At 41.0% G+C, this 12,871-nt stretch overlaps 1 protein-coding gene across 8 annotated transcripts; it reads right to left on the bottom strand.

The window, feature by feature from the left end:
- Positions 1-858: 858 nt before the first annotated feature.
- On the bottom strand, positions 859-11,608 carry LOC112556192. 8 transcript variants are annotated; one of them, XM_025224967.1, is made up of 13 exons: positions 11,528-11,542; positions 10,109-10,205; positions 6,825-6,913; positions 6,256-6,325; positions 5,872-5,938; positions 5,426-5,678; positions 4,810-5,014; positions 4,423-4,565; positions 3,912-4,004; positions 2,995-3,095; positions 2,598-2,725; positions 1,977-2,096; positions 859-1,605 (listed from the first exon to the last, which is right to left on the bottom strand). In XM_025224967.1, exons 3-12 carry the CDS (start codon positions 6,894-6,896, stop codon positions 2,086-2,088), a joined length of 1,143 nt encoding a protein of 380 aa, XP_025080752.1. In that variant the 5' UTR covers positions 6,897-6,913; positions 10,109-10,205; positions 11,528-11,542; the 3' UTR covers positions 859-1,605; positions 1,977-2,085. The 8 variants fall into 8 exon arrangements, with proteins under 8 accessions (XP_025080752.1, XP_025080751.1, XP_025080754.1 ...); XM_025224966.1 differs by lacking the exon at positions 11,528-11,542 and adding an exon at positions 11,480-11,525; XM_025224969.1 differs by lacking the exon at positions 11,528-11,542 and adding an exon at positions 11,480-11,524 and having other exon boundaries at positions 6,256-6,316; positions 10,109-10,225.
- Positions 11,609-12,871: the final 1,263 nt, after the last annotated feature.

Here is a 12,871-nt window from a genome sequence, read left to right as displayed (position 1 = left end):
CTAGTCTACGACCATCCCTCAAAGGAAAGATGTAATCCTACACACTTTAATTAGGATCTGAGAAAGATCGAGTGGATTTGTTTAGATACCATGATAGAGATAACTCGATGACGCTGCTTTGACACAGTCCTTATATAGCAGTTGCCTGCTCGGCATAAAACACCAGTCCCCCCTGCCCCTACTGTGCACATGCATAAAGGAGAGCGTAACGCACCCAAGACTGTCCTGTCGAGTCCTTGGTAGCTCGATTCTGCCAAGATGGCGTATGGGTGGAGTCTCTGCCGACATATTCGATCAACACAGCAAAGGCCGAGATAGGAGATGTCGTTTGACTTGTGTATATCTTCAAAGGACAGCGCAGTGTATATATAGTGATTATAGCGATCTCTTACCCCCCTCTTCGGTCACGCACGTATGCAAACGACAAGGCGCACGACACATAATCCTGCATATGTTCACCATGAGGACGGAAAGGGGAAGATATGTGTGTAGAGATAGTCACTCGGGCAAACTATTCAAATTTTTAGTCTAATCTACCTCTTTTAAGCGATCGCTGCGACCAGACAAAGGAAGAAATAAGATTTCAAAGGAAGAGGAGGGAGAAATAAGGCAGCAACAAGCGATCGAAGTACGTTTATTTAGACAGCTATGTATTCTATTTAGTTTCACAATGCTGAATCATATCAATTCAATTTAACAAACCTTTATTGGCCAGTATATGGTTTAACTGAAAAACATTGTGTCTTTGTCGTGAGCTATAAGAGCAGCTAAGTACAGCATCACAACAACAATTTTAACGACTTTAGCCGTAGTTTAAAGTGCTGGTCAGGCCAGAGACGTTAAAGCATTTTTGTTCACTCTGTTTGGAATTCACTTTAATAAAAAAAAAAAAAAAAAAAGACTGATCGTTTCAAGCCAACAGAGGCTGAATGTAGTTTCCAGACAATGATTCCACAATTTATTTCGCAGCAAGTACAAATGTTGTTCAGATAAGCCCACATCAAAATCGGAAAATTTCAAACCCATAATTCGTCTGTGTGGACCATGAGCCGCTGTTTCGGATTAGTTCACTTTTTTTTTTTTTTTTTTTTTTGGGGGGGGGGGGGCATAAAGCATTGCTCAGACATATCATTGTAGGTTGTTTTCATTTTTAATTTCAGGGCTGGTGACGAGACTGAACTGTGCAAAGAATAATGTTTCCCACATGCTGTACTCAAGAAAAATGTAAACAGGATACAGCGTAAATATTCAACAATTCATTCACACAACCCTCTGAGATCTGAAAGACAAGGAAAACAATCTAAGACGACTTGCATGATGAGATGAAGGAAGAGGATTAATTTGTGTCTTTGCTGTCGACGTGCACATGACTTCGTAGTAGTTGTATAGTGTATTAGTGTGTACCTCAGTGTTTGTCATACATCTGCATGTGTGCCTGCCTGGCCATAAGTGTGCAAGTGTGTTCGCGCACGTGTGTCAATATCATATTATTACATCATCGTGATGACGATCATCTCCAAGCTCATTTTCTATGGCTTAATGTTGACTGGGTTAGAGCGCTGTGTATAGACGCTATCTTGAAACAGACAAGCTGCTGCGGGTTGCCTGTCACAAAAATAAATCAAACAGAAAGATAGATAAAACGTCATTCCCTCTCATTTCTCTTGTTAAAGCCAATGAACATTGTGCTATACTTTCTCTGATCAAATGTACACTTGTTCATGACTGGTTCTCAAAGACAGTTAAACTGTTTTCATTCGTATCCATTTTTAACAAAAGTATTAAAATTCTTATCAATATCAAGAATGAATTAAAGATTTTTCTTTTTTTTTTTAAGTGTCTTAGGCAATGAAAAACAGCAGAAACTATCTAATAAGCGTTTAATAGGCTAAAGTACTATTTAACAATGTACAAAGAGTGATCTTTTCTTAATTTTCGTTTTTAAATTTCTTAAGAAAGCAAGAAAAAGATCCCACCTGAAGAGGGAGTCGAGAGTTTTAGCATAGCAGGGACTGAGCACTGACTGTACGTTAGCCATGAAACCTTTCTTCTGTCCTGAACACTGGGGCATCTGGTAGTCGTGCATCAGCCCCAGGCTTCAAAGTAAGTAAACCACAAAGATTTAAGAGAGTTGTTAAGTTTATTTTGTTTCTCATGCATACTTGTTCACATTTCTGCTATGAAATAAATATCTTTGAAACAGGTTGGGGAGTTGTGAAACCAAAACGCTACGAATGAATGAAATGCCAGAGACAGAATACTTTTGTATTTTCTTATATTGAAAGCTTTAAGGACAGGATATGTCACAGCCCTGTAGCTCAAAGGTCGAACACTTGTCATGAATACAGAACCACGAGATCTCGTCCTGGTTACTCGGGTTTCTTCCCATTTTCCTTGCCACCCCTCTAAATGTGAAATCCCTTGTAGAAGAACCGTCCTATCAATAAATCAGACAACCTTTACACTAAATTACAATGCTTCCTGCACGCGTACACAAACAATGCACACGTTCCTGCACGCACGCACACACAGAGATAGATACATAACTATTTGCAACACATTTCTTTTTAAAAAAAAAACCCAAAGCCACAACATACCTGTGGCCCAGCTCATGGATCTCAAACACAAACTGTCTGCCCGTTCCTTGGTGATACCGCAGCGCCACCTCGGTTCGCAGATTGTCCTTAGGTATGCCAGTCCCCTTCGTTTCATTACATCGGTTTCCCTGTGAAACGTCACAGTTAATTGGACTTGGTGACTAGCAGTCACATGTCATTCGTTCAGAGTGTTTGTGTGTGTGTGTGAGAGAGAGAGAGAGAAAATGAGGAAAGAGTATAAAATATCTAAGATAGTTCAAGATTTTAAGTTAAAGAGTAAGGAGAGAGTGAAAGGTTGTAAAACAGAGAATTATAGAAAGGACAGAAAATGAGAGAGAGTAAGAGGAAAAAAGTGTAGAGAAGCTCGGAGGAATATGGAAAGAAAGGAAGTCTATACGCAGTTTCGATGGACACGTAGTCGAAAGGTTGACGCTGGGTGTTCTCGCAAACCATCTTCAAACGTTGTCCAAGAGCTCTTAGCGAGTCGTTGTACCAGGACTGTTGACAGACCACGAGTATAGCCATAAAACTATAATGTAATATGTTCACAATGATGCGGAAAACCGATTTATTCATCTGTTGGAAATAAGCTAAATATATGGAAACAGAAATTAAAAATCTTATTCAGACATTAGATTAAAGAAAAAGCAATGTTTGGAAAGGTTGAGTGAGAAATGCACAAACTCATAAAGAAAATAAATTCACTGATATAAATACATGTTATTGATTAACTAAAGCTCTTTATTTTATTTATTTTTTTTTAAGAAATGTTGCTTTAAACTTATTAGTGATTCAGAAAATTACTGATTCATGTACAGGGTTAGGGTTAGATCAGCGGTTCTCAACCTTTTACTTGTGACGCCCCCTGACGAACAAAGGTACGTCCGCGCGCCCCCCTTAGCCAGCAATGTAAGCTAGGTATAAGAAACGTTTAAAAAAATGACACCTTCGCGCCCTCCCCCCCCCCCAGGGGGCGCGCCCCACAGGTTGAGAACCGCTGCACTAGATGATGCAGAACGACCTAAAAGATTTGATGAAAAGCTCGCCAGATAGAATAAGAGTTTTTTCCTCACTCCAAAAGCGGATATTTTAAACAAATAAAATAAAACCAAACCGAGCAAGCTAGCAGGAATAAACAAAAATACCATAATGCAACTACTCTAGCAAAGAATCAGAAATCACGTAGATATTACTAGATCTTTAAAGTGGCTTATTAATGAAATGTAAAAACATGTCTTTCTCTGTACTCAAATGGCCGTAATATGAACAGAGTTTAAAAAAAAGAGAATATTTGGCATGACTATTCACACTCACCGGGTTCTTTCGCCAGATTTCCAAACTGACAATCTTGATATTAATGTTCCACCCGTACTGTCTCATAGAGGGGCTGTTCAGAACACCCGAAATCTGTTGTACACAACAACGATGATGAAAGTAGTTAAAGAAAGTATAGCCATTCAGAAGTGACAATATGGAAAAATCTTGAAAGAGGTATTATTGCGATGTTCGATAAGAATTGTCTGACTGAATTGGTGAAAAAAAAAATCAACTTTTAAAGGTCTTTTTACTCCTTACTGAATGATAGCTGAAAATTGTTTTTTTTTTTTAATGAGTGATGGGCAAAATAGATTTATAGTATCTTACACTAAACCAAAAATCAATTCAATTCGGTTTTATGAAATTTAAAGCAGTCCTAACAAACCAAGATACAAAAACAGGCAAAGACGAACACAAACAATTAGACCAAACCAGAACAAAGACGAATGAGGAAGCGACATAACCTAATGAAGAGGTTTTTGTCCCCACCCTGCAGAAAAATACTCACACCACTCCATTTTGCAGCAATTAGTTCCGTGAGCTCCTGGTTTGAGGAGATTCCAAGGCTTTCTTGTACCTTTTTTATGAAGAGTCGGTCCAGGTAGACGCCAACCTCTATCGTCATATTCTTGTCTTTCACGGAGCGTTTGCCTACACAGTTCAAAAGAAAGAGTGCAACAAGTTCAACACCTATTAAGATCTAACTTTCTGTTTGAAATACTAAAATTGGAAAATAACTTCCTTAGAAGCTCACTTTTTCTCATTTCCTCCTCCTCTCTCTTTCTCTTTTTCTCTTTCATGCGAGCGCGCATACGAACACATAATTTATTTTAAAGTAGAGAGACAAGAGGCCAAGAACAAAGAGAAAAAGACAAAAATCAAACTGCCCAGTTACCTTTTGGTTTCTTGCTGTTATATTTAGTGTCGTTTTCCTGCACCTCAATAAAGTCTGCTGGGCTAGGAGGTTCATCATCTGTTACATTCGACCATGTGAGTAACATTAGCAAAGGGGGATCACCCTCATCATGATGGTTCCAAGCCACGTCTTCCGGAAGTGGATGCAACTGGATGTCGCGGTCTTTCGAGTGAATAGCCCCAGTCTGCGAAAAATTGGGAAAAGAGAAGATATTTTGATACCGGCACTGTCAGGAAACCCCACCCACTTTTCAGTTTTGATTTCGTTTGTTTGTGTCTCCAGTATCGAAAATGGGGAAAGCTATTTTCCTGTCGAGGTTCCCTGACCCTTAACCTCAGTTGCTCACCCTTGCCTTTCCCTAGCTCGACTTCACCCCTCCTCCCCAACAAAGTGCAAAATCGCCTTAAGGTGAAAGCAATATTTCCACCCAAAAACAACAACACTCAGTCTCGCGAACTGTCACTTGTTTTCATCTCTTACGCAAAATAGCATTCTTCTTCTCTCTCCACACATTTTCCTCCCATAGCTGCAGCCACTCTCTTCCCCACATCGTTCCAATCTCTGTGCGTGCATGTGTGTGTGTGTGTGATCTTACCACTTTTCCATCACACAGCGATAGTGAAGCGTGTCCTGACTCCAGGGAGCCGCTGAAGAAGCAATCGCGGACTTGCGGGCGACTCTTTCCGGTTCCATTCTGCAAGCGCTCTACGACTGTCAGGTCCGGGGCCAGAACGCTACGTTTGGTAAGCGACATGTGCAGTCGCTCTCCGGAAGTGAGGCGCAGCTGGAAGTTTCTGGACTCTGTCGACGGATGTGCGACGTGGGCTTCAATGTCTCTTTTTGTGAGGCTGTAACGTTTCAGTAAGAGAATCGCTGATACACTTTAAGGTAATCTAAGATGTGTGTGTGTGGTACATAGGTATATGAGAGAGAGAGAGAGAGTAAGGGTTAGAGAGAGATCAATTAAAAAGAGTAGTGACAGAGACCAATTACAGGTAGAATGTGCAATCGTAATTAGCGCATTCAGCAAGTGTGACCTACCGTCTGTGTTCTCCAGTCTCCAAGCTTTCGCCGTACAGAGCAGCGACCTCATAGCCAGCTGCATCAGCTGTGGATAAAAGTGCAAGATAATCAGCAAAATCTTTTTAATACATTTCACCTGAGACTTTGATGTCCTTACCTAATATCTTTGCCTTTTGTAGTCAGTCTTTATTTCTGATTGATAACTTTTACTTGCGATTCTAACGGCTTGGTACCTCTTCTTGAATTGGTTACAAAAACCCATCAAAATACCCGTCTCTCCTCGATAACCGCCAATATACACAATGTTACACGCTGTATTTCGAAAATACAAGATGGAGAGAGTGGAGCCAAACAGTAGCGAGCCAAAATATATTTCACAGAAGTTTGTTAAAACGGACTCACCAGCCTGCACCACTCTGCTGGCATGGTCCACGAACTCCTCATCCTCCAACATGTCCCGTAGCTGCCGGCCCTACAAACACACGCATGTAAGCCAGTAAACACACTTAATCGTCAAATGAACACTTTTTGAAAACTCTTCTAAAGGATTAGCAGCTCACACAATTACCAATGTCTTCGGCAGACAAATATTTCTTTTTAATAAACTTTTCAAGTGGGTTCTGAAGAGTCTTTATCTTCTACCTGTAAGTTGCGAGTGAAAGTATACAGTCTCTGAAATATGTGAATTTTTATGGGTGTTACAAAATTCAGAATAAAATATGAAAAAAAAATTATGCTTTATTGGGAATTATCCGACGTATAACATTTTCCTTAATGTCTGGCTATTTCAAACAGCACCCAGGAGCTACTTACGAAAAAATAAACTAGATTTTGTCTTCTATTAAATTACTGTAGTAGAAGCAACACCTCTATGTCTATATGATACTTGAGGTGGTTAAAATACAGCAGGGAAATGTTAGTCAAACTGTACCAGCACTATAAGTAATGTAACAATATCATCATATACTCACAGAAATATCGTTTAACCCTGCCTGCGAGCAGGCCACCATCAAACACAGAATCAGAATGAACATCGTGTCCATTGTCTAACGGCCCCACTCTGAAAAACAACACATACATGAAATATAAAGTGCGAAGGATTCTAGAACTAGATAATATCAGTGGCGTAGGAACCAGGGGGGCAGCGGGGGCAGCCGCCCCCCCAAGGAAAATACAGGGGGGGGGCAGGAATATCCTTTTGCCCCCCCAATATTTGAGACGTAATTCCTCACAAAGAGCAAAGAACTAAGAAAGGTAGGGGAACGTACAGAGGAGACGGTCATCACCGTCACAAAAGCGGGCCCTGAGGCAAGTGGAGGCTCTAGCACCTCTGACGATCAGATCGGGGACAGTCCGTTGGTATTGTTTGCCATGCTAATTGCAGGCTGTGTTGAAGCCTGAGCGAAGAAAGCAGCCGGACAGTACATCGGTACATCGAGTGTGGTCTCCCTCCCCCCTGCCCCATAATGCGACGCCTTTTCTTTGGCGGTTTTCGTTTGACCAACATCAAACATCCCCCACCCACTCGCTGTCACCCTAAAATTATCTGCTATCGCTTACAACCGAAGGGGCCGCACTGGCCATCGGGAACACAGAAAGCCAGTAACGAATTAGTTGCATAGCAATACCCCAGTGAGTCTTGCCAATCAGACAGGAACCCTTACACTTTGTGAAAAGCTAGCGAAGCATGAGGAAGGCAAAGACTCGAGTCCCTATATTGGTAGTTTTCTTTAGAGACAGAGAGACTGGTATTATTGCTATCTACGACTCAGGGGGAAGTGCATAAGTAACATTTCTAAAACTACACAAGGGCACTCTTTTATCATCAACGACTGTGGCTGGTACTCAACATAAGTTATCTGTGTTATACTGTTTGGTTTGTATATATGTGTCCGTGTTTTGGTAGATGGCCATAGAACGTGTCGCATCGCTGGCTCAGCACCGTCGGGTAGCGAGGAAGGGGATGGCCCTGAGGCCATTCCCACCCTAGTTTCGTCCCCTGGCCACGGTGGTCTGGCCAGTTTATGGCCCTTAATTATAGGGTAGCCTTGCATCCCTTCCTCTCTGGTCTCTTTGGTTCTCTTTGGGGTGGATGGGGCTATTTTCCCACGGTGTGCGGACACCGAGTTCAGGTATAAGGCTGTGCCTCTTTGTAACGTGTATTATCTCGCGGACGCTGGGCCCTGTGGGTAGGGAAAGGTTCTGGAGGTTTCTTGAAGCCTATAGAAACCTGCCATACAGGTATATGTGGACTGGGAAGACGGCGGGGCGGAGAGACCTGTGCCCGTCTCTGGGAGTAGTCGGGGGTTTGCCACGTGCTGTGTGTACTGTCGCTGGAACTGGCGTGGTGTCTAGAAGAGGGTTCCAGCAACCAGCGTATTTTCCCCGCGTTTGTTTTGAGATAGAACAACGCGTGTCACGAGCCGTTGGGTGAGTAGGCTTAATTAATCTTTACCTTTGTTTTTCCACCCGATGGCTACCCTGCCCAGTATGCAGACGTGTACGGTGTGTGACCGAGTGTGACTGCGCAGCCTGTGCATGCGCGCATGTGTGCATAGGTGTGTGCGCGCTGGTGTATATGTGCAGAGCTGGAATGTTGATCGTTGCTGTCACGGGGGTTTGGTGTTTTCTTTTTTAGGTATAATGTTTGGTAGCCGGGGAGTCATTCTTTAATTTGGTTTTTTTTCTTATTTAATGCTGCTTTGCCTTTTAACAATAAAGCAGCGTGTTGTGATGCTACCACTGTGTACGTGCGTGCGTGCAGTACCCCCCCACCCCCATCCTTTTTTACGTAATGTGCGATTGCGAACGCCGTTCACTGTCAACAGGGAGTTTGCCCCCCCAACGCCGAACATCTTCCTACGCCACTGAATATCCGGAGTTGTCTGCTTTATCAGTGTTAGAAGACTCATCCAAAATCATCCTTATCTTTAATTGTATGCACCCTGTATTCAATTAATTCCACACAAGTTCATGTTGGCAGTCGTTCATTCATTCAAACAAATGTATGTATACGTATAAAACGAGGCGAAGCCGAGAATAAAGTTAATTGAGTACGCTGATACAGAACTGAACTGCTGATCAACCATTCTCCCGGTCAGGCTCCCAATAAATAACTTATGTTCAAATGAAACTAAAATGGAGAATCATCTTAAATGTCATCTGTACTAGACGACCAAAGACAAATGAAAGCGCTACACCAGGCACATGACCCCTCATGATCTCCTTTACCTTAACAAGTGGAATGTCAAATAGTGTAGATGGTCAAAAATAGTAAAAAAATTGTATTTACGATTTTTGCTAGCAACAATCAAGGGATGAAAAAAAAATAATAAAAAATAATAAAAATAAAAATAAATAAATAAATAAAAAATGAGCGAAAAGAAAAATAAAATTGCAGGAAAAAAAAAAAAAAGAAACATGTAGTGTGACTTTCGAGAAAAATCGAGGAGCAGGTAAAGCATACCAAAACATAAAAAAACAACAATAACAAAACAAAGAAAAATAAGCAAAAGCTGTGTAAAATATTCCTCATTCAATTTTTTAAAACCCGTCATACTATCACATAAACGCGAGTAAAATTGTTATATTTAGTATTGATACCGCCCGTAGTCACATAACTATTGTCACAATCATTATAATCGCAACTTTTTGTGGAAGTGAAGTCAGTGTGCTATGCGACAATTTCTAAAAGCAAAGAACGCCGATGAGACTGTCCTTACACATAACAGGCATAACAGCTCTAAAAGTACATGGACTTTTTTGGTTGAAAATCGACAGAAACTTGTTGAGCTTGAGATGAAATGTCAATTCAACAAAATATCATTCTCGGTGGTTCAGCTCACTTAAAAACGTTAAGAAATCAATCAAAAATCAGAGTTTACAACTTAGACGAATTTCTTGACCCGCACTATGGTTTTACTCTTATCTGATAAGACCTAGGCTGTATTCGTCGACGATCAAACATCTCGACAGGTGAAGATATCTTATTAAAGAACGGTATTTACTTTCATTATATTATGCTATTTTATTGTCTCATAAAATTAAGCTTCTAAATTGCAATCATCGGAATTCTTTGCTATGCTTGCTGTCTTTCTTTTCTCAAAAAGTAAAGACTGCAGACCAGTAATTTTGACTATTCATTATTCAAAGAAAAATACACGAAAATGTCCATGGGATTTACACATCGAAAAAGGAACAAAATGAAGCAAAACTAATAATACATAAAAGGAAAGCACAGGCAAACGCCACTCACTAGCCAGCCGCTCAGAAAAGTGACGTTTCTACACCCGTTCCTGCACCCGACTTTGTTCATTTCTCCCTTCCGGTGGGTGTATCTTCCTCCCGGTGACCTTGGACATGTAGCAAGGGTCTAAAGACAATATTTAAGGGGCGTTGGTCGCCTTGGGCGATACCCGGCCTTCAGCTGGACAATAAGGGGTAGGACTGCTACACAGTTACCTCCCCTGGCCATAGTTGCGGCCGCTGACGTAAGATGTTTTCGCTACCCCGACTGGCCACCGGTTGCTGAATGGGGAGCTAGACGGTTGGCGCGTAAGTCTGGCTGATGTGCTGCCAGCTTGACCAGTTCACGACCTATTGTCCCTATCCTAATCAAACTTTATCCTAACAAAGTAACTAACACACGAAACACACTAAAGTAGAAAATATATTTTCTACAAACGCACGTGCATATTAAATGTGTAACCAACCTGTTAAAATAAAAGTAATTTATTTGCTGAAAGGAAAGAAACGTAGAAGGCGTAAACAAAGAAAAAAAATTAAATAAAAGTGAAAGGGAATATATCATTGAGAGGTTAGCTAAACATAATTGATGTTAGTGCACGTTCACACACACATTCAATGCGATTGCTGCATATTTGACGGTGTGTGTGTATCAACGATGACCAATTTACAAATGTTTTGATCTTGTAAATGTAATTAGTTCTGCTTTCAGTTTCCAGACGTTTTTCTTGCATGGACCCTAACCCCTGTTTTGTGGAGCATAAACTCCCCGATACATCCGATGTAGTGCGCTCCACAGGACGCCTGCAACATCATGTTTACGCTAGCTGTTGGTGGAAAGTTTAAAGATCAAGACCAGTCCAACATAAGCACGAACTTCTTGTAGGTGTTTTTTTATATATATATATATGGTTTCGCCCGTGCGAGGAAAGGTAGGAGTGCACGGTGCCGACTTTTACAAGCGGTCAGGTTTCCCTCATTGCAACCCCGGCCCTGAGGCAGGGTGGAGATCACAGACAATAAATAACCTGAGCAATAAAACGTTTTTCTCAGCCGAGTACATGTACTTGCTGTTGGCGTTTAGAAAGCTGAAGTGAAACGATTTGCAACTGAATAAAAATTATACTGTCAGGGTCAGGACCGACAACTGAATGTATTCTCTATAAAATAGAGAGAAAAATAAAGGAGAAAAAGATGAAACGTGGAAATGACACAAACATAAAGACAACTGAATTTTAAAACTTTATTTTTATTGCTTTCGTCTGTCTTTATCTCTCTATATCTTTCTTTACTCATAAGGGATTATAATATTCAACATTTTCAGTTTATTCCCTTGGTGACTGACATAAAATACATCTGTGTTTGGGTGCAGTGCTCCTACCTTTACAAATGGGCAACAGTTCACACCTGTAACACAGATCACACTCACCATTTACTGTTAGGAATAGGTAGGCAGGGATTATTGCCCTTATCAGTGTTTGAGTGTGTTTGCTGCGTCGTTGTTTGGCGTCAGAACCCGACGTCATATTATGACGCAATTTTAGATTGTACGTCGGGAGAAAAGATTTTGGAAGACAGCAGACGGCTGAGAGACGGGACGAGAGCAGGACGCAGTGTGCGGAGTTTTCGCTTTGGAACGTGTGTGTTGTTCCCAGAAGAATATATTCGTGGTCGTCGGCCAGGTGTCTGCCGAAACATTACCTATTATTATAAGAACTGGAACTTGTGAGTTGTTCCCTAAAGAATATTTTCGTGGACATCAGCCAGGTGTTGCCGAGAATGAACTTTTAATTTCTGGACCGGGAAAGGGAGGATTTTACCAGGAAGTTTTTTATTTTTCTTTTTTTTTTTTTTTTGTTTCTCAGACGATTACTCCAGGCAGTGCGGTGGTATAAGTAGGAATTTACAGAACTATTCTTAAAAATAAAAAAAAAATATAAAAATCGACCAATTTGATTTCAATGCCACTGAGTGAAAGACATTCATACTGTATATAATTCGCAATAATGTGTGTGTTTAATGTTTGATGTTGAATTATAAAAATTTCGTTGCCCACATCAAATCTATGTGATATATGAGCGAAAGAACACATGTGGGGACAGGTGTACACAGTGAGTTCGAGTGGTATATGAAATTGTGAATTGAACGCGTCCCTAGAAACCTTTATTCTCAGCTTACATTCAGTCCTTATGGCAACGCCACTGGGACACTATGAGCCAAAAGTTATATGCCACCCTGCCCTGCCTTTCCGACCGCCTACCTTCTTGCCACCTTAGGAGGCGGGAGGAGGTGGTCCTTACAAGATTAAGGACAGGACACACCTATGCCACGCAAGGACACCCCTTGAGAGGTGAACCACCACCTGTTTGTCCCTGGTGTAGAGGAAATTTTAATGTTTTACACTTTCTGATTATCTGTCCGAAGCTTCAGACTACCCGTTATCAGCTTTTTACAGAGAATTCTCTATTTCCCTTATTTAGATCCGTCCCATCGGCAGCAATCTTTTCTTTTTTAAAGCAGATAGGAATTTACCATCAAATCTAAACAATTTTTATGTTCTGACAGTTTTTCTTCTGTTTTTAGTGTGCTGGAAACCTGTTTTGGGTTTCACCAACCCTTTTTACACTTTATTCACCTCTTTACATCTTTTACTTACTATGTTGGGTTTTTTTTTACAAAATATCATATTTATATGACTTGGGAAGACTAATCCCAAATCCTTTAAAGTTAGAGCTACCTTTTGCCCTTTATAGTTGCTGGCACGGCACAAAAC

Source organism: Pomacea canaliculata, linkage group LG2 (genome assembly GCF_003073045.1).
Source record: "Pomacea canaliculata isolate SZHN2017 linkage group LG2, ASM307304v1, whole genome shotgun sequence".
In the NCBI taxonomy this organism is placed as follows: domain Eukaryota; kingdom Metazoa; phylum Mollusca; class Gastropoda; order Architaenioglossa; family Ampullariidae; genus Pomacea; species Pomacea canaliculata.
Note: the sequence above shows the minus strand (reverse complement) of the source record. Positions and strands in the feature narration are given on the sequence as shown.